The sequence below is a fragment of the Passer montanus genome, unplaced genomic scaffold, assembly GCF_014805655.1.
Source record: "Passer montanus isolate IOZ18808 unplaced genomic scaffold, ASM1480565v1 scaffold65, whole genome shotgun sequence".
NCBI classification, from domain to species: domain Eukaryota; kingdom Metazoa; phylum Chordata; class Aves; order Passeriformes; family Passeridae; genus Passer; species Passer montanus.
In genome coordinates, this window is record NW_024371593.1 from 3,512,486 (window position 1) to 3,535,910 (window position 23,425).

At 40.2% G+C, this 23,425-nt stretch overlaps 1 protein-coding gene across 3 annotated transcripts; it reads right to left on the minus strand.

Annotated features, from left to right (window-relative positions):
* Positions 1-221: 221 nt before the first annotated feature.
* On the minus strand, positions 222-22,524 carry CHKA (choline kinase alpha). Of its 3 annotated transcripts, none has more exons than XM_039728352.1 (12): positions 22,123-22,511; positions 18,778-18,889; positions 11,911-11,964; positions 8,095-8,208; positions 7,347-7,480; positions 6,986-7,090; positions 6,564-6,622; positions 4,404-4,491; positions 3,395-3,503; positions 2,799-2,905; positions 2,387-2,468; positions 222-1,613 (listed from the first exon to the last, which is right to left on the minus strand). In XM_039728352.1, exons 1-12 carry the CDS (start codon positions 22,431-22,433, stop codon positions 1,554-1,556), a joined length of 1,335 nt encoding a protein of 444 aa, XP_039584286.1. In that variant the 5' UTR covers positions 22,434-22,511; the 3' UTR covers positions 222-1,553. The 3 variants fall into 3 exon arrangements, with proteins under 3 accessions (XP_039584286.1, XP_039584288.1, XP_039584287.1); XM_039728354.1 differs by lacking the exon at positions 22,123-22,511 and adding an exon at positions 21,782-21,909; XM_039728353.1 differs by lacking the exon at positions 11,911-11,964 and having other exon boundaries at positions 22,123-22,524.
* Between the last annotated feature and the right edge of the window lie 901 nt (positions 22,525-23,425).

The window sequence follows — 23,425 nt, forward strand, 5'->3', positions numbered from 1 at the left end:
GACTTAGAAATTGATGTCCAGTCTGCTTTTCATTGCCTGCCTTAAACACTTCCTATTAGACTTCAATTATACAATAAATGCTGAAGACACATGTAAGTAGAAGATATCCCAGAGCAATAAACGTGTATCTCAGTCTGCCTTTGCAAGGACTCAGATTAAGGCCAGAAATGGCATCTATTTTATCCTGCAGCTGTAACAGAGACACAAGAATATCAACAACAGTGGTTTTAAGTGCTTTATATTTATTATAAAGTATTAATAACTGAATGTATGGAAAATGATTCTCTGTACAAGAGAGTAACATGACAGCTTTTACAAGTTCTGCTATACAGTACATGAAATGCTGCACATTTTTTCAGCCGCTTCAAACAGTATTTGCTATACAAGTCAAAAAGGGTAAACTTAGAAGTTTGTTTATAATACAGTGTGTTAGAAAGCACAAACAAATAACATTCAAAATAAACAAGCTCCCAAAAATCAAAAGAAGTCTTTAGATGGCATGTACACAGATTATACTCAAGTTTCAATATACATGTTATTGTTCCCCACAAGATGCTCAACTTTACTGGATTCTTGGAACATGATGAGAATTGAAGGTGCAAGAAAAGCACCTCTCAAGAACTGGATGGGCAGAACAGCAATTTCCTGAAATGCTCTCCACAGGCTTTGGCTCTATTTATTACAGCCATATACTGTGGCAACACAAGAAGAGAGATGGGCCTCAATTACCAGTACTGTCAATGCCAATCCAGTTATCTGGGGAGCTGCTAGAGCAATTCAAGGCACTCTTCCCAGTGCTGCCAGGCCACAGAACCCCCTGTGCAGGACACAGCATTTTAAGAGAACCAGGCTGGGCTAAAGCATGTTCTTGAATGACATGGAACAAACAGTTCAAAACAAACTCCTTCAGAATGTCCAGTTCAAAGCTCATTCGTACTTCACTTCCCAGGCACACCAGCCTAAGAGAAACATTCATGTGTGTGTCACCCACACTTTAAAGCACACTGCTTCCATGTGTTTAGTTGTTTCTGGTTAAAGTGGTGTAAGGTATCAGCAGCTTTGAAGATAGTGTTCTTGGGGCATGGTGAACCTAAACTCACAGTAAGTTTTTAAGCCTACTTCACAGCTTAGCAGTTGTCTCCTTCGCTTTTCCTTAAGAGGCAGTGTCTACAAATCAGCTTTTACAGCTGTTCCACTTACAACACAAACCAGAATGCCAACATCCCCCAAAAATGTACCCACAGCAGGTTTACTCTGATGCATGTGGTATTGACACCTAATTTTAAGCTTCTCCCATAATACAAAATAGCTCCTAGATTGAAAAGATTTAAAGATATTGCATGGTCATATTTTACTTTTGCCTCCCAATCTCATTCCAACTATTAATGGAACTGTAAACAAGTAATTTTTATAGTCCTCAGTACTGTACACCTGCATTCCCAGGAACTGGAATTCAGTGACACCTTCATTAGAGATACAGTAGCCTAAGCACAGTGAAAGTTCTGTTCAGCTGCCCTCTTCATACAGTAACCAACAGGCCACTCCTCCCACATTCACACCTTCAGCTTCCTCTTCTGATCAAAGTAGGCATCAAATCTGGATAATGCATATTCCTGGAGAAATAAGGGACAGTCAGTATTCAATACAGTAAACAGCTGTTTTCTTTTTTGGGATGGGGAAACAATGAGGTATTAACTGTGTTACTTTCCTAATCCATCATCTCAATGCACTAATTAGCTCTATTCAGAAGGATAATCTCTCCAGAGGTGTTCTGGCTTCTTAAAATTTCCTCCAGTTTTGTTCCAACTCTAACAATTAGCTGCTGCCAAAATGTTGGAAAAAACAGGTACTAAAAAGGCCAGGACTTGACTGAAAAGGCTGGCTCCTGCAACACTTCCAGTAAGATATTCCATGTACCTGCCAGTCCTATCACTTCACAGTACACTGAGCACAGACCAAGAGCTGGACTGATCAGGTTCTCAAGTACGAGCTGCTACCTGGCACAGATATTGCTGCACACTGAACATCACCATGGGACAACACGTGCACTTTAAGTTTGCACTTAGTTTGAAATTCTCACTGCATGTTGGCCTCTCTCTTGCCTGGGATGTCTTATTGCAGAATAATGCTGCAATGTAGCCAGACACAAGGCTTTACACTCTCTACATAACCATGGGAACATAAAAACTTCTGAAATTGATCTTAGATGTTGTTTACATTCTTAAGGAAAGAGCACTAACTAGTAAGAAAAGGATTTTTAAAGCTTTACACCACTTAGAAGATACTAGTTTTGTGAGAGGCCATTCCATTGCATTTTCAATAATGTACCACAGGTTATGTAGCTTATTCATCTTCAGTTGTGTAAAACTACAATTATAAAACTCACCAGGTACCCAAACTCAATGGATGAGATCTTTGCTTGTATAATAGACCACAGACCCCAGAAGAAGTGTGATGCAAGGGCAAACCTGAAATTACAAGGCTATGTTATTGAAGTAAATACCCAGCTAAGTCACAACACCTTAATTCCATGTCCTCTTAGAACAGTATTCCCTAGTTTGGGGATGTCCATACCTTTTTTTCAACTATGATACTACAAAAATAATGCCCCATTGAGTAGTATTCTGTTCACTCCACTATTAGTGTATATCACATATCTAATGTTACAGTGGACAGATTCTTTATCACATGCAAACACCTTTCAACCTCTCTTGGCTCAAGTTCCTCACCAGTGAGATATGCACAAGTATAGGTACCACAGTGCAAGTCTGAAGATACAGTTGTACAAGGCAAGTTACCTGTTAACTTCTACCAACACTTCTTCTTCTAGTTCACACTTCTCTTCATCGCTCAGATTTTCAAAGCCATCATGGAATGCAGACAGGTAATTGGAGAGAAAATGAAGCTGGAAGGCAAGTAAACATCTGAGTTATATCATTTCATCTCAAGATATATTTGTTTCTTTCAGGCCTAGGCAGACCTTCTAATAAGTTGTCATTTATTTTTTTTCCAGCCATCAACAGAGTTGGAGTTAGCTTTAAGATTAATGGTGCTTTTAACAATTGCTTGAAAGTCTGGTTTAAGAAAAGTTATAATATTAGGACAGGCAGCATATTGCTACTGTCAACTAATTTCATAGTTGGAGTCTACTATTACTGGACTTTTTGTGGCAGATAGCCATTTGTGGCAGATACACCACACATAGTAAATATTCTATCCTAAATAGCTATTAAGTTACTAAGATTTTTAAAGCAAAGGTAGTCATGATTAGATTAAATATTGCTCTTGAAGTCATGGAGGAAATATCTTGGGACACAGTAAGTCTAAAAGAGAATGGAAAAAGCATTAAGATATGAAGACTGGACCCTGGCATTTAACTGTCTTTTGTGTCTACCTGCTGTTTCTTCGAAGGATATTTAAGAAAACTGGCTTTGAAGAATGGGTACTTCTCATATGAGTAATCATACATCCATTCACAGAAGTGATTTCCAATGTCAAATCCTCTGAAAAAGAAATAAAGACAAAGTAGCTCAATATTTGCAAACTAGCAGTCTGGGGTTTTTTTAAGCAATCCCAAAATCAAGTTTAAAAGCACTGGGCTACTCAGAATTTACTGCAGTTTTGCTGGAGGTAGAGAATTGATAACCAGCAAACAACTTTTTCCAAGTTATAAAACAGTAAAGAGGGGCAGTTAAGAATGAAAACTACCAGCTACATGAAAATATTAGACTTTGCTACCAAACATTATACCAATGGAGACAGTAAAAATACTTGAGTATCAGTGTGAAGTCAGACATATCTAATATTGGCATTCTTGCAGGCAAAGAGATCATATTCAAAGTTTTTAACATATTGCACTTTTACATTATTGGAATTCACTGTTTTATTATGTTCCAGCTATGGTGGTGTTTAATCCCAGTGACTTTAGATACTTAGATCATCCTTAAAAAACACTTAACTAGATAGCTGAGGGAAGAAAAACAAGCATGTTGCATAATCATGTAGTGAAAAACTTGTATTCTCATCTGCATAGATCAAAAAGTCATTAGAAAGGACAGAAAAAAAACCCAAAAATAAAGCTGCCTTACATATATATGCACACAAAATCTACCCTTTTCCTCAGCTTCCCACTAGAAAGAAGTTTTGACATGCAAGCAAGAAGCCATTTGTGCATAACAAACACTCTAGTCTGAACAATCAAGAAGCCACAAGAACTTTGCCTCTGCTGTGTGCCTAAACTCAACAGCATCAGAACTGTTTTGATTAGTTATATTTGCTAACCACCACTATCAAACCACACAATTGACTAAAATGGACAAACAATCAGTAATGCAGCACTTGGCCTCCCTGCAGCATGCAGAAAGGAACACACTTCCATGCTGAAGAGAAAATAAAGTCTTTACCGGTAATTATAGCTGCTGTATTCAAAGTCAATGAGCATCAGCTTTTGGTTTTCTGAGCTCTCTTTGCCTTCCAGAAGTAAGATATTACCTGAAAATTAAGATAATACATTTAATTAATATAAAAATTAATATTGCACATTTAATAATGCAGGAAAATCAGGAAAAGGCAATACTGTGTATCTCAAGGAACATTGTTCAGCTAATCCTAGTTATCCCTTATATCTGCACTGAAAAGTTATAGGTGTGCTGGTTTTGGCAGGAGTAGTTAGCTTTCTTCATAGTACCTGGCACAGGGCTATGTTTGGATTTGTAGTGTTGATAACACAGGGATTTTCTGTTGTTGCTGAGTGCTTCTGTAGAGTCAAGGTCTTTTGTGCTTCACAGCCCAGCCCTAAAAGGGACCAGCATGCAGGCAGAGTTGTGAGGAGATACAGCTGACCAAAGAAATATTCCATACTATTTGCTCACTATATAGAGTGGGAAGAAGGAAGAAGAGGGGATGTTTGGAGTGATGGTGTTTGTCTTCCCAAGTCCCTGTTGTGTGTGATGGGGCCCTGCTCCCCTGGGGGTGGCTGAACGCCTGCCTGCCTGTGGGCAGCAGTGAATTAATTCCTTTGTTTACTTTGCTTGTGTGAGCAGCTTTTGCTTTCCCTAATTAACTGCCTTTATCTCAGCCTGTGAGTTCTCACTTTTACCCCTCCAATTCTCTTCCCAATCTCACTGAGAAGACCAAGTGGCTCTGTGGGGCTGAGCTGCCAGCTGGGTTTAGTTAAAGCTAAGTTGCACTGCTGTTCACCAGCTCTCTGGAAGTTGAGATAGATAGCTTTACCTTGTAAAGCTGAAAGCAAGAAAGTTTTTTCTGCACAGGGAGAGGCAGATTTGTTCTCTCAAGGATCCTCTTTCCCCAGTTTAGCTGGCTCAGGTAGCCCTGTCAGCCTTAGTAGTCCTTGCTGCCTTGTATCTTTGCACAGCTTGAGATCTATAAATTTCACAGCATCTCTCATGTCAGCATAGCAGTACCACTGATCATACAACACTTGGGACAGAAATTGCTTTTCAGCAGCCTGAAAGTCAGTCTGATCACTCCACTGTTCTAATACATGACACAACCAGTACCTATAGAGAAAGTTTAGGCAATTGCTTATGTGTCTTTCAAGTCACACAGTCACTATAATTCATCTAAAAGACATCAAGTCTGCCTCTGCCAAGTAGCAGTTAGTAAATAACTGTAGAGCAATGTCATGTTCTGCAGTAGTGTGACTCTGCAGGTACATCTGTTCTCCATGCCACACTCTTGCACCAACAGAAAAAGCAGCACAGTATTTCTCACACATCCCTCAAACCCCTCGGAGTTTTAGGCTCCCCAGCTTGCCTCAGCCCTATTATGCTCTGACTCCTGCAGTAGTGCACCTTGCCACATCAGCAAGGAGACCTCAAACTCCACCACTACTGACAGATTAGTGGCCTTGTCCCCTTGTGTTGCCCATCCTTGTGCCTACCCTCCCGGGCAGTTCCTCTGCCATAGCTGACAAAGCTGGGACCAGTGACAACAAAACAGCCCTGCACACAGTGCCACTAGAGCAGCCTTCCAGCTCAGCCCAGCTTACCCCCTGCTCAGGTGACACAGCATACCCAACACACCTTCAGCCTTGCTTCCTCCTCATCTTTTTCAGTAACTGGCTCAGGAAAAATGTTATTCCTTCCATGACTCCCAGACAACACTAAAAAAAGGTGGATAACCTTTTCCTAATGTTTCTTACCACTACAAATTAAAACCAGCCATATTAAACTGCCCTACTCTCCACTTTCACCACTCACTGCACTCCTTAGCCATCTTTCTTTTAGAAAGACTCCAGTATATCCTACTCTGATCACGTATATGGCAGCAAAGCCAGGTATGGGCTAAACAGAAAACACAAGGCTCCCATCATCAACTGCTCTGTACTAACAGAGCATGAGTACATTCTTGGCTTCACCCAGTCACGACACCAGAGCTCTCTGAAAAAGCCTGAAGGGCTGCAGAAGCCCATACTTTGCTTTGGTACTGTAGCACACCAGTCAGGGCAGTACCTCCACAACGTGGCTACCTCTCAGAGAGCAAACAAGTCACCAGAAAAGGCTCAAGTACAACACTGAGCAACACAAATATTAGCAGCTTACCCTCTTGACAATCATTGTGGCAAAACACAACTGGTGAAGAAGTAGCTTCAAGCATAGCTCTAGAAAAAAAGCAACAGAGCATCTTTTAAGTAACAAATCACTAAGTTCATTTCCACTTCCAGGTAATTTTGTTGTAAGAATTAGAAACACTATTCCCTCCCAGCAACAGCCTGTTTTCTTAATTAGGACAAAACATCAGTACAATAAAGTTTGACTTCATGATCAGTAAGTCAGATCAGCTATTTCATCATAGAATTTTGTATTTGTATGAGACTCAGGTTGGTCACAGAACCAAAAAGAATCCCCAGACAAAGTAAGATGAAAATAAAGTGTTATACTGTATAACATATCTGAACAAGTATACAAAAATCCATCCAGAAACTGTGGAGATTAGAAGATAGTGGTAGACAAAATAAGCCTACCTTAGATTTTTCATTTCCTGGGGGAGATTGTAACTGAGAAGTTTGTTCAGTTTTCTGGTTTGGGATTCTCTGGTGAATTTAATTCTCAGCACTTGATTTAGATACCTGGTAAGAAGAGACAATAATAAAGGATTTGTAACAATGAGTATATTATTCTTCCTATACTATTTAAATTAAAATCAAGCAAGTTTGAAAGAGTTACTGTAGAAAACATTGCTGTTCTTCAAGGTAACTGAAGTCCTTCATGTGATAGTTTCTGGGTACAGTGAAAGCTTGTGTTCTCAGGCATTCAGGAAGAATGATCTGCTTATCAAAATTACAGTGGGTCACCTTTTTTCTCATGAAGTATTGCATAACTTACTTTTCCATTGTTCCAAAAAGCCACTTAGGTTCCTTATTGAATGGCATTTTCATGCCGTGAAACCTGGCCATCTTCTCAGCTATTTCAGCAGATATGTCAGGTAAGCTAAGTTCTTCAGTGCTCAGTTTCCTGCTCTGTAATAAAATACAGTATTCTTACAATACAGTTAATTGATGAGTTACAGAATTGTGATTAGTTATAAAGCATTAGCTCCATGCAGTATAGTGTGAAATTCTAGCACAGTACTCAAGCAATACTCTTTTGCTCACAGATGAGCTTACAAAGTTGCTGCCTTTGCAAAGTTGTTAGCCAGCCCTACTAACAACTTAATCAATTCACTTCTAGATTCAAGACCTGGGGAGTATCACATCTCACACTAAGAATATCTTCAAAGCAGATCAAGTATAAATATTTAAGAACATCAAAAGCGTCTGCTCTTGTTGCTGTTAAAGGGAAGTGTTACTCTACAGCTTCCCCATGCTATGTTTGGTACCTAATAGGCTTTTTATCTTCATTTATTAGCCTCTGCTAGAGTTGAAGAGTTTTTAGATATCTCCCCCTGGCAAAAGCTACAATGGGGCTCTCCAACACCCACTCTAACTGTATCAAATTACAGACAGCAATTACTACAGGCAGCCAAGTATTCCATTCCCACATCCCTGCTTTCTGGGCAGTCCAGAGACCTTCTAGACATGATCAATTAAAACAGCTTCTAGCAGCCCACTAACTAATTATGAGCAGGACTTACGGGAATGAATTCCTCCAGTCGCCCTTGTGGGAAGATTCCATAGAGCTTAGGGCCGAGCGCTCTCTCTGCAAGAATGGCAAACATAACACTTTCCAGAACCATGGCTTCTGCTCCCTACCAAAGAAATGAAAGCATGAGTTGGTGCTTGCACAGAAATTAACGTGGGCGTGCGCAACAGCTAAGCTGTTACCAAGTGAGACATTTTAAGGCTGACTTTGAAAAGACTCAACATTCTGCTAATCAAAGTTTCTTGATTAATAACTTCTAGTCAGCATGGGAGCAATACAAAATACAAGTATTTTGCTTTCAAGTTTAAAGCTGGGGAAGAAAATCTGTGTTACTTAACTTTGGTGGGCCAGGTCAAAGGAAAACTGCAAAAACCAAAACACCCTCTTCTCTCTAACCTGTGTGAATGCTGCAAATTCATGTCCTGGAGGAGCTCATCCCACTGAACCACAACACAGGAACTACAAATATTATCCTATATCAACTATATTAGTACTCTTCAGAACACTACCTCTCAAAAGAACATTTTAGCTACACAAGGGAACAAACTGAACAACACTTTTCATTTAGAAGAACAACTTAGAATGTGCTTAATCAAAGGAAATCCTAAGCTTGTTGTTGTTTTGGTTTTTTGTGGTTTCTTTTTTTTTAAGTGAGGAAGTAATTTAAGCTCCTGCTAAGGAGCGTGTGTGAATGAATGTTCTTCCCTTTGTACCACCAAACATACTTCAAGTTTCAGTAACTTGTCTCTAAAGTTTTTATACAGCAATAGGCTTGGTTCATAACAACAAGCAGATAACTTTTCTATTCACTTTTAAATTCATATTAAAATATGAAATATTTAGTCTCAAAAACACAGTTAAAAATCACTGAAGTGTAGCTTTCTGGAGGGGCAAGATTATCTGTAAGCACAGAGGTCACATTATAAATATCTACCAGAAATTATGTTCACCAGAATTCACTGCTCAAATCCTAAAGATCTGCCAAGCCTCTGCCTACTTTTGAGCAGCTCATCTCAAAGTCAGATCCACTTAAACGTATGAGAATGAAGAGCACAACATTAAGAAACCTCTCAGGTATTTCTGACCACAGATCCTTTTGCACTATTGCAGTCATCACAGTATCAGACAGTATATAACTCTATACAAGTTCCACTCTTGAGTACACTCCAGGCAGCACCATTGATAAATTAGTTTTATTATTGTTCCACACATTCTTCTGAGATCTTCAATAAATTCTAGTGTTTCATATTGAAGTGTAGTAAAGACTCATGTAACTGTGTTCTGCAGCACTGAGACTTTAAGACAATTTGCATATACATATATTGCATCTCCACAATTTTTTCATCCCAGTTCCTCAAAGCACCAAATACTTTATCCACTAACACATCAAAAATATGGTTTTAATTATTTCACATGCCCTCACCATCACAGGTCTGAACTCTTCCATTCAGTTCTGAAACCTAATGCCAAGCACCAAGAAGGAAATTAGTTACAAGCTACTGAATGTCCATTCTATTATTAACCAACACTGACTTCAACTGCACCTGGTACAACACCAGGTGTTTTTAAGTCTGTTCCCATTAAGGTATCAGTTCCTTACTTCCATATCTAACTGGAAAGCAACTCACTATTCTTGGATAACAGAAAGTACAAAAAAACCCTGTTATTCATCAAAACATCTCTTCATGCATCAGAAGTGACAAGCACAACTTTCCTCTACTGAAACCCAGTGGTTGTTTGAATGCCAGTCCAATAAGAGTTTTGCAACAATACCATCCATGTAATCTCACAGAGGTACAAAGGTTTCTCCTTCATAATACCCAAGGGACCTTTTACCATGTCTCCATTCCATACACTACTGTCAAACACAGGAGAGGTGTGGAAATAAACTACTAAAGGACATGAAAGAAATTCTATAGCATACTTCATATGGACACTGAACAAATCTAGGTATCTGACTCTTCAGATTAATGTTCACCTGATAACTTCAAATGATCAAGCATTGTAGCCAAGGACATTATGTACCTCAATGCATTTAAACACTTTGCAATATACTTACGCTGCCATGACAACATTTTAAGATCTAAAGCTCTCAATTTTCACCAGTTTCAGAGATTCATCCACAAGCACTTGTATTTAGATTTCAAGAGAAGATGGGACCACTCATATTTTTAAATGAATACTTAGCAATCAATGTTTTATTTCAAACCTAGCAATTATACACATTTTTACAAGACTTTCCCAGGAGGCAACTCCCATCAAGGCAAGGAGAGATCAGAAGCCTTTATACATTTCAGTTGGAACTGAAGCTTCTGCTTTTTTCCTGCTTTAACAAAAATTTCACTGTAAAATATATAAAGCAGTCATATATTAAGAAAAACTACTGCAAATTACAGCAAAACTAAAGTAAAACAATTTCCTGTTAAAAGCCCTTATGAGCTGACAGAAGACTATCCAATGTCTAGACACAATTGTCACACACCAGGCAGCTCAGAAGCTACAATGACTTTGTTAGTGAACCCAGAGAATTTTATTCTCTCTAAAGAATATAATCTCCTTTTGCAACCTAGACATAAGAAAATTAACAAATCCATCCTGACAGTAATTCTTGAAAACATGGATTCAACAGTGAAATTTCAGCACTATGAGATTAATAGCAGAAAACCTATCAGAAGAGAACCAGGATTTTCAAGCAACAAATACCACAAATGAAGTTCTGAAGTTCAAAACCTTGTTTCCTGTACTTCAGAACTTCTATGAACTTCTGTCACCAGGGTGGGGCTTGTTTGGACTTTTGGGGACTTTTTATAACTTTAACTCTTTTTTTACATGATTGTGAGGAGAAATCAAGCCACCTCAATTTTTCATCTTTGAAAAAAACTGAGGTACCAAACCAGTACATTTTTCAGTTCAATTTTGATTCAACTGATTGAAGCTGTTCCAGTAAGCTAAACAAAGTTCAACAAAACTTCAAAAGCAGTCATTCAGCAACAAAAAAATTTAAAACCAGTTTCAACTCACTAGGAAAAAGAAAACCAAAACCAAACAAATGCTTGAAAACATTTCAAATAGCATTCCCAGAAGGCAAAAAATACAAGGGGAGAAAAGCAGCACTTATCAGTTGAGTAAAATGTACTTTTCCCTAGTCACTGCCAAAATCATTATGAGCTGAAACCAGTACATAACAACCAAGGCATCTGGCTAGCATGCTGCAATGTTATCCCTTACTGAAAAGTTACTGCCAGGGTAGAAATCTAAATCACCAAATCCTGCTCAGATGACTTTAGGAAAAGATACAATCAGCTAAACATTATGCTGCAGAAGAAGTTATTCCAAATGCAAGAACTTGAAAGTTTGCAGAGCAGAGATGATCCAAGCACAGTGCTAATCAGGAACACTTCATGTTCAAGAGCAAGTTCTCTTCAGCTCCATGTACTTTTCTCAGATGAGTTAAGTATTAAAAAATTAGGAATTAGGTAAAGCAGAGAACTGATGTTCATCTACTTAAGAAGAGTCTAATACTAGAAATAGCAGTACTGATACCAATATTTAAAAGGATAAGAAACCATTTAGGTTTAGGGTAGAACTGGGGATGCTTCATAATGTGGGATGCCTGAATCTTTCCAAACTATGTCCAGACACTCACATAATGTTGCTTCTGTGAGCAAATAAATTTCTTTTATTCATTACTTTTTACATTTTCTAGACACAGTCCAGGTGGAATAACTACGGGTTTAAAACAAGCAGGATCACCACATTTCCCTATAATCTACAAAATTCTGTGAAATAAGCAAATTTAATTACTCACTTGCAAGTCATTTTCCTTCTGAGACTGTACAGACTCCCCCTTATTACACGACCTCTATGAATGAGAAAAAGCAAACACAATGAGAAGATGAAATTTCAAGTTATTAACCTGCAACCACCAGAACAAAGGGAGTAGAAGTACCAGCTACAGTTAACTAAAAGTCTCAACACTGTCTCAGATCTGTGACAGCTACAGCACTAGTATCCATCTGACCTCTGACCACCACACTTTCAACAATTCAAAATCTTTCAAAAGGATGTGCCACTGCGACCAAGCCACTCACGTAAACACCTGATTTTCACTTATTTTTATTGTTTCCCAGTCTTTCAAACAAGATTCCAATACACCATAAGCTCAGAGGAATGTTTTTAATTAAAAGAAAATGAAGTCCCTCTGCATGACATCTGGGATGAGATTCTTCCAGCCAAAGCACTTGAGACGCATTACAGAGATTACATAAAAGCCTTACAAGGACTATTGGAAGAGTCATGTTAAGAAGGTTGCAAAGCACTTTTGCTTATTACCTTATTTTCCAAATGTCTCGTGGCTAGAATTTTCTTATTTAGAATGTGCTGTCTTGGCTATATAGCCAGTGTACCACTGGCTGTGCAAATCCAAGATTGTTCTTAGAAATAATTGCCCACGTAAGCTAAAGGTGTCTCAGTAGGAGCCACAGTATACTAGCAAAACTTTAACAAGTTCCATGCACAACATATTGTGCTAGGATTGTTAAGAGTCATTATAAAGCAGTTTCAGAATATTAAACCATACCCTCAGCAACTGAACCCTCAATGGCACATGCTTTTAATAGAACTGCACATTTAAAAATACAAGATGTATTAAAAACCTTGTCCTTTAAAGGGCTTGAAGGTAAGGAGAAGAGAAAGCAAATATCTGCTTAGAATTAGTGACAGTTTGTGGCTGCTATTTATGTTTCAATTCCACCATTGACTGTTTAAACCAGACTAGCTTTAGAGGCCCATAAAGGCAGCCTGCATCTCCACCTTCTGAACATAAACATTGCAATCACAGAACCATGTGGATACCTTCCTGTTCCAAAGCTCTAACATGTCCAAAACAAGGGTGGAAATATGAACTTAATGGAATACAGTTAAGCAACACCAGCTGCCTTAAGTACAGTACAACAAGCTCTGCAGTTACAGTATTTCAGAAGCTATAGAAGAAGGATAGTTAACAACAATCGATGGTCTTTCAGCAAGTACTTCACATAACACTACTATAGAAGTTTAAAACAAAACAATATGGAAACTACTATTATTTTATATTACTTTCAAGGAAATTAATAAAGTCCAAACATATTCACTACAGCTAAATGTGTAACTACTCAATAACATTAAAATAATTTACAGAGGGCTTCTCTGAACAAGCATGGTCTACATCAATACCACTCAGATTTTTCTTGAACAGACAGAAAGTTACTCACCATTCAGGAGTCTTTCCTGATAAATGGTGCTCTCAGAATGGTTCAGTTCAATCAGAAGGTAAGCACATTAGACTTTTCCCTAAAACCTGAACTGGCATCTGCTTTCCAGAGGTCATACTGTAAAAAGAGCTAGCCAGTTCCAAAAGTCCACCTCAAATTGGTGTTGGAGACAGCCTAATGGCATCTACTGTGCCATTAGAAAGGGACAGTTAGGGCTTTACTGCAGTCATCACAAGACTTCTGCAACATCCCATCCCTCTTTTCTGTTCCCTCAGCAGGAAACATTAGTTTCCAGAAGAAAATGAATACAAATTTGTAAGGAACTTGCAAATATGAATGGAGCTTGGAGAGGATCAGTCTTCACAAGCGGCCATGTACTCAGCCTAGGATTAGGAAATTCTTCACTATACATGGGCAAGGAGAACAAAGTTTGCAGGATGCAATATTATGTACCAGAAGTTTAAGAATTTAACAGATTAAAGTAGTATAATTTGATTATTTCCTGATTCCACACTCACCTCTGAGAGCAGTGGTTCAAAATAAGGCATCTCATAATTTGATCAGCCTATTTAGCTCACTTGTTCTTGGCGAAATCAATCAATTTCACTTTTTCCATAACTCTTAATAGCCCACTCCAACTAAAGTCCAATTCTGGGAGCTATTTACATGAACAGAAATTAGGCGATTTTAATTACCTGAAAAAGAGAATCACTGAGTAACTGCTAGAGCTTTTTAATTGCTCTCTCTACATGGAAACTAACTAGAAAAGGACATGTGTTCTACAGTCTCAAGACTTCTTCAAATATTTGTTCAGAGCTTTTTTTTATTGTGGGAAGATTTATTCTCAAAGCCCTGAGAAAGTTCACTACAGTTTTAGTACAGGAGGAAAACTATATTCAATAGAAGTTGTTTAGCATCTCATTTGTGATCATGTAAATGGAATGGGAAACAGTACACATTGATCTTTGCCCAGATGAGCAGACAGTGTTTATATATCTGGCAATTTGATACAGAAAATTGAGTTAAACATTTTCTTCCTAATGACCCCAATTTATTTCTTCTGCAGCTGAAAGATCAAGTCTCTTATCAAGAAACCCAAACGATGCTTGACCAGAAAATTCTGTACAGAGAAGGAACTTTTATCTTTTTCATACATAACTTTGAGCTCTGCTCAAAAACTTAAATAAAATATAACTCAATTTTTCTGAGCTCGCTCAGCTTTAGTTTTCAATACTTCAAAATACTGCAATACTTTGAATTAGAGAAATCCCTAGAATAAATAAATTCGATAAATCCCTGCAATTCAAATCTTAAATCACAACATTACAATGAATTGCCTCAGAGGTTAGAGATGATCTGAGCAGGAGAAGCTTTTCTAGAAGCTGTCAGCGGATGTCAATTTGAACTTTAGTGTATGGAACAAAACCAGTTTTAGACCATTTCTGCTTCTAAGGATCTGCCATTGATCACTTTTCCCTGTCAGACCTGAAGGAACTGATACTAATTTGCTGAAGTCCTAAAAATCTAGCATGTGAAGAATTCCCAATTCAAGCTCTACAAAAGCCACAACTCCAATCCTCCACATTTCAAGTTACCGTTCTGTTATGAGGGAGCAGAGAAAAGGAAGGGACAGTTTTTTGATATTCTGTTATTGCTGTAAACATTCAGATGCACAGACAGTAGCTGGTGCTACTTAAGGCTTACTTTTAAACAATGAAATCCAGTACTAAAGAAAATGAAAGCTGTAGAGAATGCTCCACTTCAGAGATCTCATACTATACCGTGAATCGTGTCTGTCACCTGGAAACCAGAGTGCTCTAGGCACGATCGCATGGGCAAGCCTGCAGCAGAGAACACATGCATATACAACTAAAGTGGTACATTACCCCCAGAACACCCTTAATGCCACCCAACACAAATATATCCCCGTAAGAGGTGCTTGGTTTCTTTCAAGCCGTCTGCCAGTGCCAGGGATTTGTAGTTACTCCATGCTACAAACAGACATGGACACCAACAACCACAGAAGACGTTGATAATTACAGTTACACAGCAGTCTGCATTTTATTTAGTTAGACAAAATAAAAGGCAGCAAGGCAGGTATGGAAAAAGATTTACCACAGAACTGTGGCAACCATTTATACTCATTTTGCATCTGCTCAAATAAAAACTGAGACCAGAAAGGAACATTAGGTATCCTGGTTTGTTTTTTCTCATTTGTATACAAGATTTTGTTTTGCCTGTTGTAAAGGTAACAGAGTCCCAGTGAGTCAGAGTTCAAGGTTCTTTTAACACATGTAAAAGAATGGGAATCAAGCCGAGTTACCTTTTGATAGGTGAACTTAAATTTCACCTTGATTTGAGCTTATTTTGGGTTGATGCCACCTTATGTTGAAATCCTATTAGCATTTTCAAGATGCTATTTTGAATTTAAATAGAAACACTATAGTGATGTGAATATGAAATCCAATTTTAAAGTCTGGACATTAAATGGCATATTGTTGGATAACCTCTAGTTTCAGTTGTTTACACTAATACAACCAACAGTTACAGACATTTTGCCACAAGTTTTACAATGCTCCTCTTTAAATTTAGCAACTAAGCTGGAGCAAGAATAAGTGAAGCAGAGTAAGACATTTCCCTTTTTTCAGTGTAGGACATATCTGCATTGTGCCTCAAACATAGGAGTTTTAATGTGGTTAGTACTTTAACCTGTCACAAGTACAATACTTGTCTTAAAAAAAAAAAAAGTTCTGCTCAAGGATATACTCAAGAGAAGTCCTTGATTTATAAACATCCATGCCAGTGCGACCATTCATAATAATGGCCGAGCCAGCACAGTTCATCTCCACCCAGCTCCCCCCAAAACAGTCATGCACACAAAAAATTGGCTTAAACATATCAGCTATGACAGAGGAAGGCACAAAGCCTTCCCTGTGTGGCAGCTTTAGCCAGCTGGCATGGTTTATATTGGATGAGTTTCATGTACTGACATTTGTGTCTTCCAAGAGTCATAATAAGCAAACTGGAGCTATTTTCAAACTGCAAAAAAGGTTCCTTTAAAAGGTGGCTCAAAGAATTATGGTGCCAGTATGATTCATTCTTAAGTTAGTAATGAGAGATCATTTTTTCACTTGTATTGAAAATTTTAACTTAAACTTGTCTTCTGTATGTACAATAATTTGGTGCAGGTTGCCATAGATACACAGTACTTACAGTAAAGGGATAAAGAACTGATATCACTAGTTTGTGCTCCAATTCCGACAGAAGGTAAAATGGACAAGAGTTAAAACATGCTACAAAGGCTCAAACAAACAAGTGGTAACTACTAATACCCAGTGGCAGTTAAAATTAAGTCATTGAGAATTAAGTTGTGATTTTAGCATAAGTTCTCAAAACTCAACTTACTTAAGCAGTGTTCCTTAATTCCTACAGAGTTTTTAACTTAAGCAACTTTACTAAAAATGTCAAATTACTCCCACTTAACAGGCTTGTCACAACATTCTGCTTATGCCACCCAGAAACTCAGAAATCCTATGTGAGGTTTTCAAAATACCCAATAAAACAGTTTGCTTATATTTTAACTTGCATTTAAGGTATAGGGGCTGGAAGAGACAAATGTTTGTTGACAAAAATTGTGAACCTCAATGCAATCAAAGTTTTACCTTGGGACTTTCTCTGCTTACTTAACCATTAGTGAACTGCACCAACAAGAGCAGTCATTTCACTGCCACTATGGAAATAAAGGAAGTTAGACATCTCAAAAGATCCTTCAACACCAAGAGCAGAAAGGTTAGAAAGTTATGAACACACTTTCAATTTTCAAACCAAATTAGTTCTGATTTTAGAGCCCAAAAATTTATTTTGATTTCTTCAGTGGATAAGGGCAGAGAACAGACAAGTTAAAAAATACCCTGAGGGAAGAAGAGGGCAGCCAAATTCTAGAGTCCACTTTATTTTTCCTTTGAAAAATAAGGGAAAGGCCATATTTCTTTACAGCTCTTGGGAAACAAGTTCTACCACTACAATAGTTTTGCAGCCCATGTTCCTACTCAAGCTTTCTACATATTAACTCAGCATTACATTGAAACCAGTAATAATTCTTAAAAATAACCCAAACTTAGCATCAACCCTAGGAATCATTTTGAAAACAAAGTTTCACACCCTTCTTTGTTTCACTCTGCTTTTAGTGAGAGTGAAACTAAAGACTATTTAAGCTTGAATTACTGAACTTCTACACGCTTTTCTTGTTGAACTTTCCAACACACATATGGTGCTGTAGCCAAGCAATTCATGCTATTCCAAACCACTGGGATATCTTCCATATTTCTGGTAAAGTTTGTTATCACGGGAAAGTTAATAATAAAGGAGCACTTCAAAGTCAGTAAAGCAACAGCATCTAATGAGACTTTTAATATTAAGTTTGGTCAAGACAGCAGAAGCAGGAAGAATGGGCTGAAATCTCAGGAACAGAAAATCTTCTGCAGATATTGGATCAGTTGTTCAAAGCATGTGACTGAGTACTGGAAAATATAAAATTAATGGATAAAAAAACCAGACCCTCTAAGTCAAACAAACAATTGCCAACATACAGATGTAATGTTATGAAGAAGCAATTTTTCATAAGGTTAACACTTACATTATGATTGTTTATTTACCATATAATCAAGTATGTAGCAGAGATGGATAAGAGAAGATCTGCTGTACAGTGCTAGAGTAACAGTCTGTCAGCTTTAGAAGACTACAAAATAGTCTTGCTATTAGATGTTACTATTTGAAACAGATTTGCCAACCACTTCACTTAAGGTGTGACAAATTTCAACACTATTTACATTTTACTAACCAAATAAAAGTAACATTAAAAGAGTTCGACAAAACATCTGGTTAAGTTTCTGTGCCAGCTATAAGGCATTTCACACATTCAGGAAAGCATGTTTTGGAATGAGATGACTGTACAGTATTGATGTTCACGCTTCATTCTTAGTCTAAAACTATAGATCAAATTTTCTAGCAGCACAAGTACCCATAATATCTAATAAAATGCTTGAGTAGTGTATAAGCTTGACAAAACCTTCAACTAATCTCCAAGATTTGCAAGTGCTATCAAGATTAAAATTAAACAATTTAGTCCAATTTTTCTGAAACACCACAGTCCAAACTTAAGACCATAAACAAAACATTAGTGCCCAAACAAACAGCAAATGAGCCTTCAGCTTATTCACGCCAGTCAGGATCTGAGTAGAAAGGAGTGTAAGTTCTATACAATAACAAACCATAAAGAAAACTGCTGTCAGCTTGCAACCTACCCCCCACCACAGAAACATTCCCTAAAAGATAAAGCTGCATACTGCCACCAGTGAAGATCTCCAAACATTCGAGTGAAGCTAGAGAAACCCTCCCACTCCCAAAGCACTGCATGTACTCACCATCTGCAGGATGGCACCGTAGACACGCAGCAGAACCGTCCGTGGCTCATCTGCAACTGTCTCAATGGTGTCAGGCAGCGAGCACTGGAACAGCATGTTGCTGAGGCCACCTCTGGACACAGAAGCACATTGATCAGCTAACTTTGAACAGCACACCTTTTGTTTCCAACAGATTAGAAGTGCAGTAAGCATCCTTTTGGTGTGATTCACTGGTCTACTCTAACAAGAAAGTTTTCCAACAGTACCAATAACTTATGTGAGGCTTCAATAAAAAAATGGCAGCTTTGTGCTTCTTAGTGTACAGCTTACCACTCAGAGCTATTGATCCAAATTACAGCTCAAGCTATTAACAAATGGATGTAAAAGCCAACAAACAACAATGTAGAGCTAAGTAAATTATTTTCAGTGATGCTGGAGTCTTGTCAGATATACACAGCTGCACAAGCAAAACAATGGCAGAAAAAGTTAAAAATCATGCAGCAAATATAAAACTCCAAATTTGAATTAAGAGCTGCTATCACTGGAATTGGCAGCTACAAAATTCAGGTATAAAGATTTAACCTGAACACCTGTGCTACAGCATGGCTGATGGAAGTCTCACTTCTGTTGTCTTTCTTAGGGACATATTTTCAATTTTGAATTTTACAGTTAAAGCAGTTCTTTATTTGAAATAAGCTGCTCATGTATTTGTCAAATCTAAAATCACACTCAGTTTCTCTGATCTAGTATCTATTGAGATTGATAAAGCTGTGGAAAACAAAATAAATGCTGTGACTTTTTCCCGTAAAAATACTGTGGTTAAACAGTAATTATGTTAAAAACCCAGCATGTTTGTGTATCATCTGAATGACTGAAGCACAGATTTCCCTAGCTTGTGTCCATCTTGATGAGATGCTAAGTTTCTTGAGGTTCTTGTAGCCCTTAAGGACACCCATCAACTCAACCCACATTTTCTTTAACTTTTGCTTTGCCTTTCTGCAATATTTTCATTATGATTACATTAATGAATGAAATTTTCAAGTTTTCCTTCTGCAAGTGATTTTGCCTATAATACATATTACCTTGCAGTGACCTTGGATTACAAGAATCCACAGCAGATCCAAAACGTAGTGGCTAAAATGCAGTTCTCAGTCTTAACCTGACATTCCTTTCAATGCTTTTTCAAATATTCTTCTGGGCTCTCTTTCAGCACAGTGGGGAAGCAGAAAAGACTTTCTGGAAAAAAAAGGCTACCAAGGAGGAGACAGGGGCTGGCCTACATATCCAAAGTCAACAACTGAGAAGAAAAAAAGAAATCTCAAGAAAACAGGGTAAACGGCAGCTGCACCACATGCTTAAGAAAGGAGACAGAAAAGAACCAGGTGGCTTGGCAGGGACCCAAAAAAGGATGTTTGGAGACAAGATATGAAGTAACTTTGAACCATGAAGGTGAACAGGTTGGAAAAAAAGCCCAAGAGACAGATGGAAAGGATATCAAAGAAAGAGCAGAGTCAGCTACTCAAAGACAATCCAAAAATTGGTTAGTTATACTAACTACACTTCTGGCTTTATCTGAACTGTGCTGGACAGATTTTTGTGGAAAAAAGAAAACATTTGCTGCCTTTTCTAAGCCTCTGACAAAAACTTTGGTGAAAATATCAATAATTAAATAGAAGAACTACGGGCACTGAAAAATACTTTACAAGAAATACTGGACTAAAGCTCAAGAATCTGTATAGTTACATGACTTAAACAAATGCTCAGCTTGCACAGTGTGTGAAAGCACAGAAATTCTTCTTTTTTTATACCAGACAAGCTAAAGTGGGGTGCTTAGTGATGCTGAACTCCATATAACAGAAGTTTCGCTGTAGTTTAAGTTCACTGTAGCATTTAAGACTTCAAAGGTTACCTGGAAAAGTTATCAAGGAAATCCATACAGGAGCATAATAAAAGGCACTGTTCTTCTGAAAGGTCAGTCGACTCAACAGCTTGTTTAAAGGTCAAAAGGGCACATCTCACTCATACAGATACAGCTACCAGCTACTTAACTGACAGCTGCACAAAAACATGATTTTGCAATGCTAGTGGACACACTGGAGAATGCACACTGACTGAAACCAGAATCAGCAAACCAATAAATGCATCTTCCAGAGATGAAAGTGGTGAGAAGACTTGTGCCAAAAAAAACTCAACTACCAATTAGCATGGCTTTATACATTCTTAAATTTCAGCTCATCTTCTTGTCTGCCAAATTTGGAAACCACCAAGCCATTTTGAAGTGTTGCCTTACATGAGAGGTTTCCAAGAAATGCAAAGATAACTGTGCTAAAATGTAAGGCTTTAGAAAGTAAGACCCAAAGTCAGTAACACACACTAATACAGATGAAAATTTAATTAAGCAACTCAACGTAGACCTATCTGACTAGTCTACTGTTTAGGAATTGTACTGGTTTTGCAAAAATTCTCTCATTTCATTAACTTCTTATGATTGTGTCAAGTGAGGAGAAACAATCTAAAAACCAAATACTACCTGTACTGGGTCTCAGTGAGTTGCTAATTTTTTCAATAAGGCTTTTAAAATAAATTTAGAAAATAGCAGGATGTGTTTTAACCACACTTTTACACATCAGAGCTTTGCCAACTGTGCATGCTCCCTTAGGTACCTAGGGTAGATGTGTGCACGATTTGTGCAGGACAAAAGTAGAAAGATAGGGAAAGCAAACTGATAACAGTATCCTTTGAAACTGTCCTCGACTCTATGTTTGATCAGGTAGAACAATCAGCCTGGAAGATGTGAGACAAGCAGTATGTAAAGGGGAAACTCTGAACTAACATCGGTTTAGCTACAGCAAAATAAAGATGCTATTTAATTCTGCAAAGAAGGCAAAGATCTCCAACACATTACATCATATGGCTTCCAGAACGTCCCCGATTTACATATTTCTGCTGCCAACGTGCTGAGTCACAAGCACTCGTTACTGTGTGCTGTAAAAGATGACTCACATCGCCGGTACAGCGCCTTTACCTGATGCCTTCCCAGCGCGGAGCAGCCAGGGCCAGCCCATCGGGGCCCTTTCCCCGGCGGCAGCCCGGTGCAGCGGTTCCGCAGCCGGCTCCATCCCTCTCGGGCCGGGCGCGGGCCCCTCCCCCGGCCGAGGCGATGCAGCAGCCGCCGCCTCCCCGCACCGCCACCCGCCCCGGGCCGGCACCGCCCCCGCCGCCCCCTAACCCGAATTCGGGAGGGATTTATAAGAATAAAATTAAATTAAGGACGGAGCCCCTCGCCTCCCCCGCCGTGCGGGCTCGGACCCGCGGCGCGCCCCCGTCCCCGCCCCCTGGGTGGGCCACCTCCCCCTCGGCGCTGACCTGATGGGGCTGATGCGCAGCTGCTCCTCCCGCAGCCCCCGCCAGGCCCCCGGCAGGAACTCCTTGCACCACAGATACGCCCGGCGCCGCGTCCGGGGGTCGAGCGGCGGCGACTCCTCCTCGGGCGGCGGAGGCAGCGCCGGGGGCGGGGTCGCGACACCAACGCCTCTGCCCGCCACGGTGGGGTCCTTCCCCTCGGGGTCGGGGTGAGCCAGGGGCGAGGGCGGCTGCCGGGTCGCGGCGGACCCACGGCCAAGGAGGAGCCCGAGCGGGGACGGGTCGGCGTCGCCGTTGCAGAACTTGGTTTTCATGGCGCGGCGTGGGGGGGGCGCGGCGGCCGTTGGGGCGGCGGGTGGGGGCGGCAGCTCGCGTGCGTCCCTCCGCCGTCAGCGCCGGCGGCGAGTGAGCCCCGCGCTCGCGCCCGGCCCCCTTTTTATACGGCGTCTCGGCACGCGGGCCCGCTCGCGCCTCACGCTTCACGCCCGTTTGCCTGTGATTGGCCGGAGCCGGCTCTCGGCTCCGCCCTCGGAGCGGGGGTGGGTAGGAAAGGGAGAGGGCGGGCGCGCGCACCCGGCTCGCGGCCCCTCCAGGCGTCCGTGATTGGTGCGCGCGCGCGAGGGGAGCACGAGGCGCTCGCCCGCGGGGCGGGGGCTGAGCCTGAGGGGAGCGCTGAGGGAAGGTGAGAGAGAGGGAAGGAGGGAGGGAGGGAGGGAAGGAAGGAAGGAAGGAACGGAAAAAAGGAGGGAAGGAGAGAGGGGACACCTCACGGTGCTCTGTGCCGTGGAGCTGCCGCCGCTGGGTCCGCGGTGATGCGGTGCTGGATGGAGCCGGCACTCCCCCTCAGGCAGCGCTGGCCTTGCTTAGGGCTGCACAACGCGCCGGTGTTATACACCGAAATACTCCGGTGTAAAATAAACTCCGCACGGTGCGAAGTGGGTCGCGGCAACCAGCAATACTCCTATTTAAAGTGCGCCCCTTACTGAAAGTTACCGAGTTACTTAGTTACTGTGTGAGGGCTGGCTCATGCCCGCACGGTAAACTGGTCTCTCGTGGCTCGGGAGAGGATCGCGCCCGAACCGAAGGGTAAAGCTGCGGGAGCAAGAACGATATCAACACGCAGTGCTTTCGAGCTGAGTTTCTTGTAGTTTTGGCATTGGAAATACGGTTTCCTGTTTTGGGGAGCGCCAGCACCTGCCTGGCGGTCCTTCCCCCGCAGCAGCGGGTGTGGGAGCGGTGATGTCAGAGCCGCGGCCTCCCCCCCCTCCAGCGGAGGGTGCCATTGTCGCCTAATATCTTATATCAC

Bases quoted from the DNA above. Each gene is read 5' to 3' on its own strand.
- CHKA (XM_039728352.1), bottom strand. From the start codon at position 22,433: ATGAAAACCAAGTTCTGCAACGGCGACGCCGACCCGTCCCCGCTCGGG. The intron at 18,890-22,122 runs GTCAGCGCCGAG...TTCTGTGTCCAG, and splicing joins CTGCGCATCAGCCCCATCAG to AGGTGGCCTCAGCAACATGC. The intron at 6,623-6,985 runs GTAGGCTTATTT...CTTTTTTTCTAG, and splicing joins CAGGAAATGAAAAATCTAAG to AGCTATGCTTGAAGCTACTT.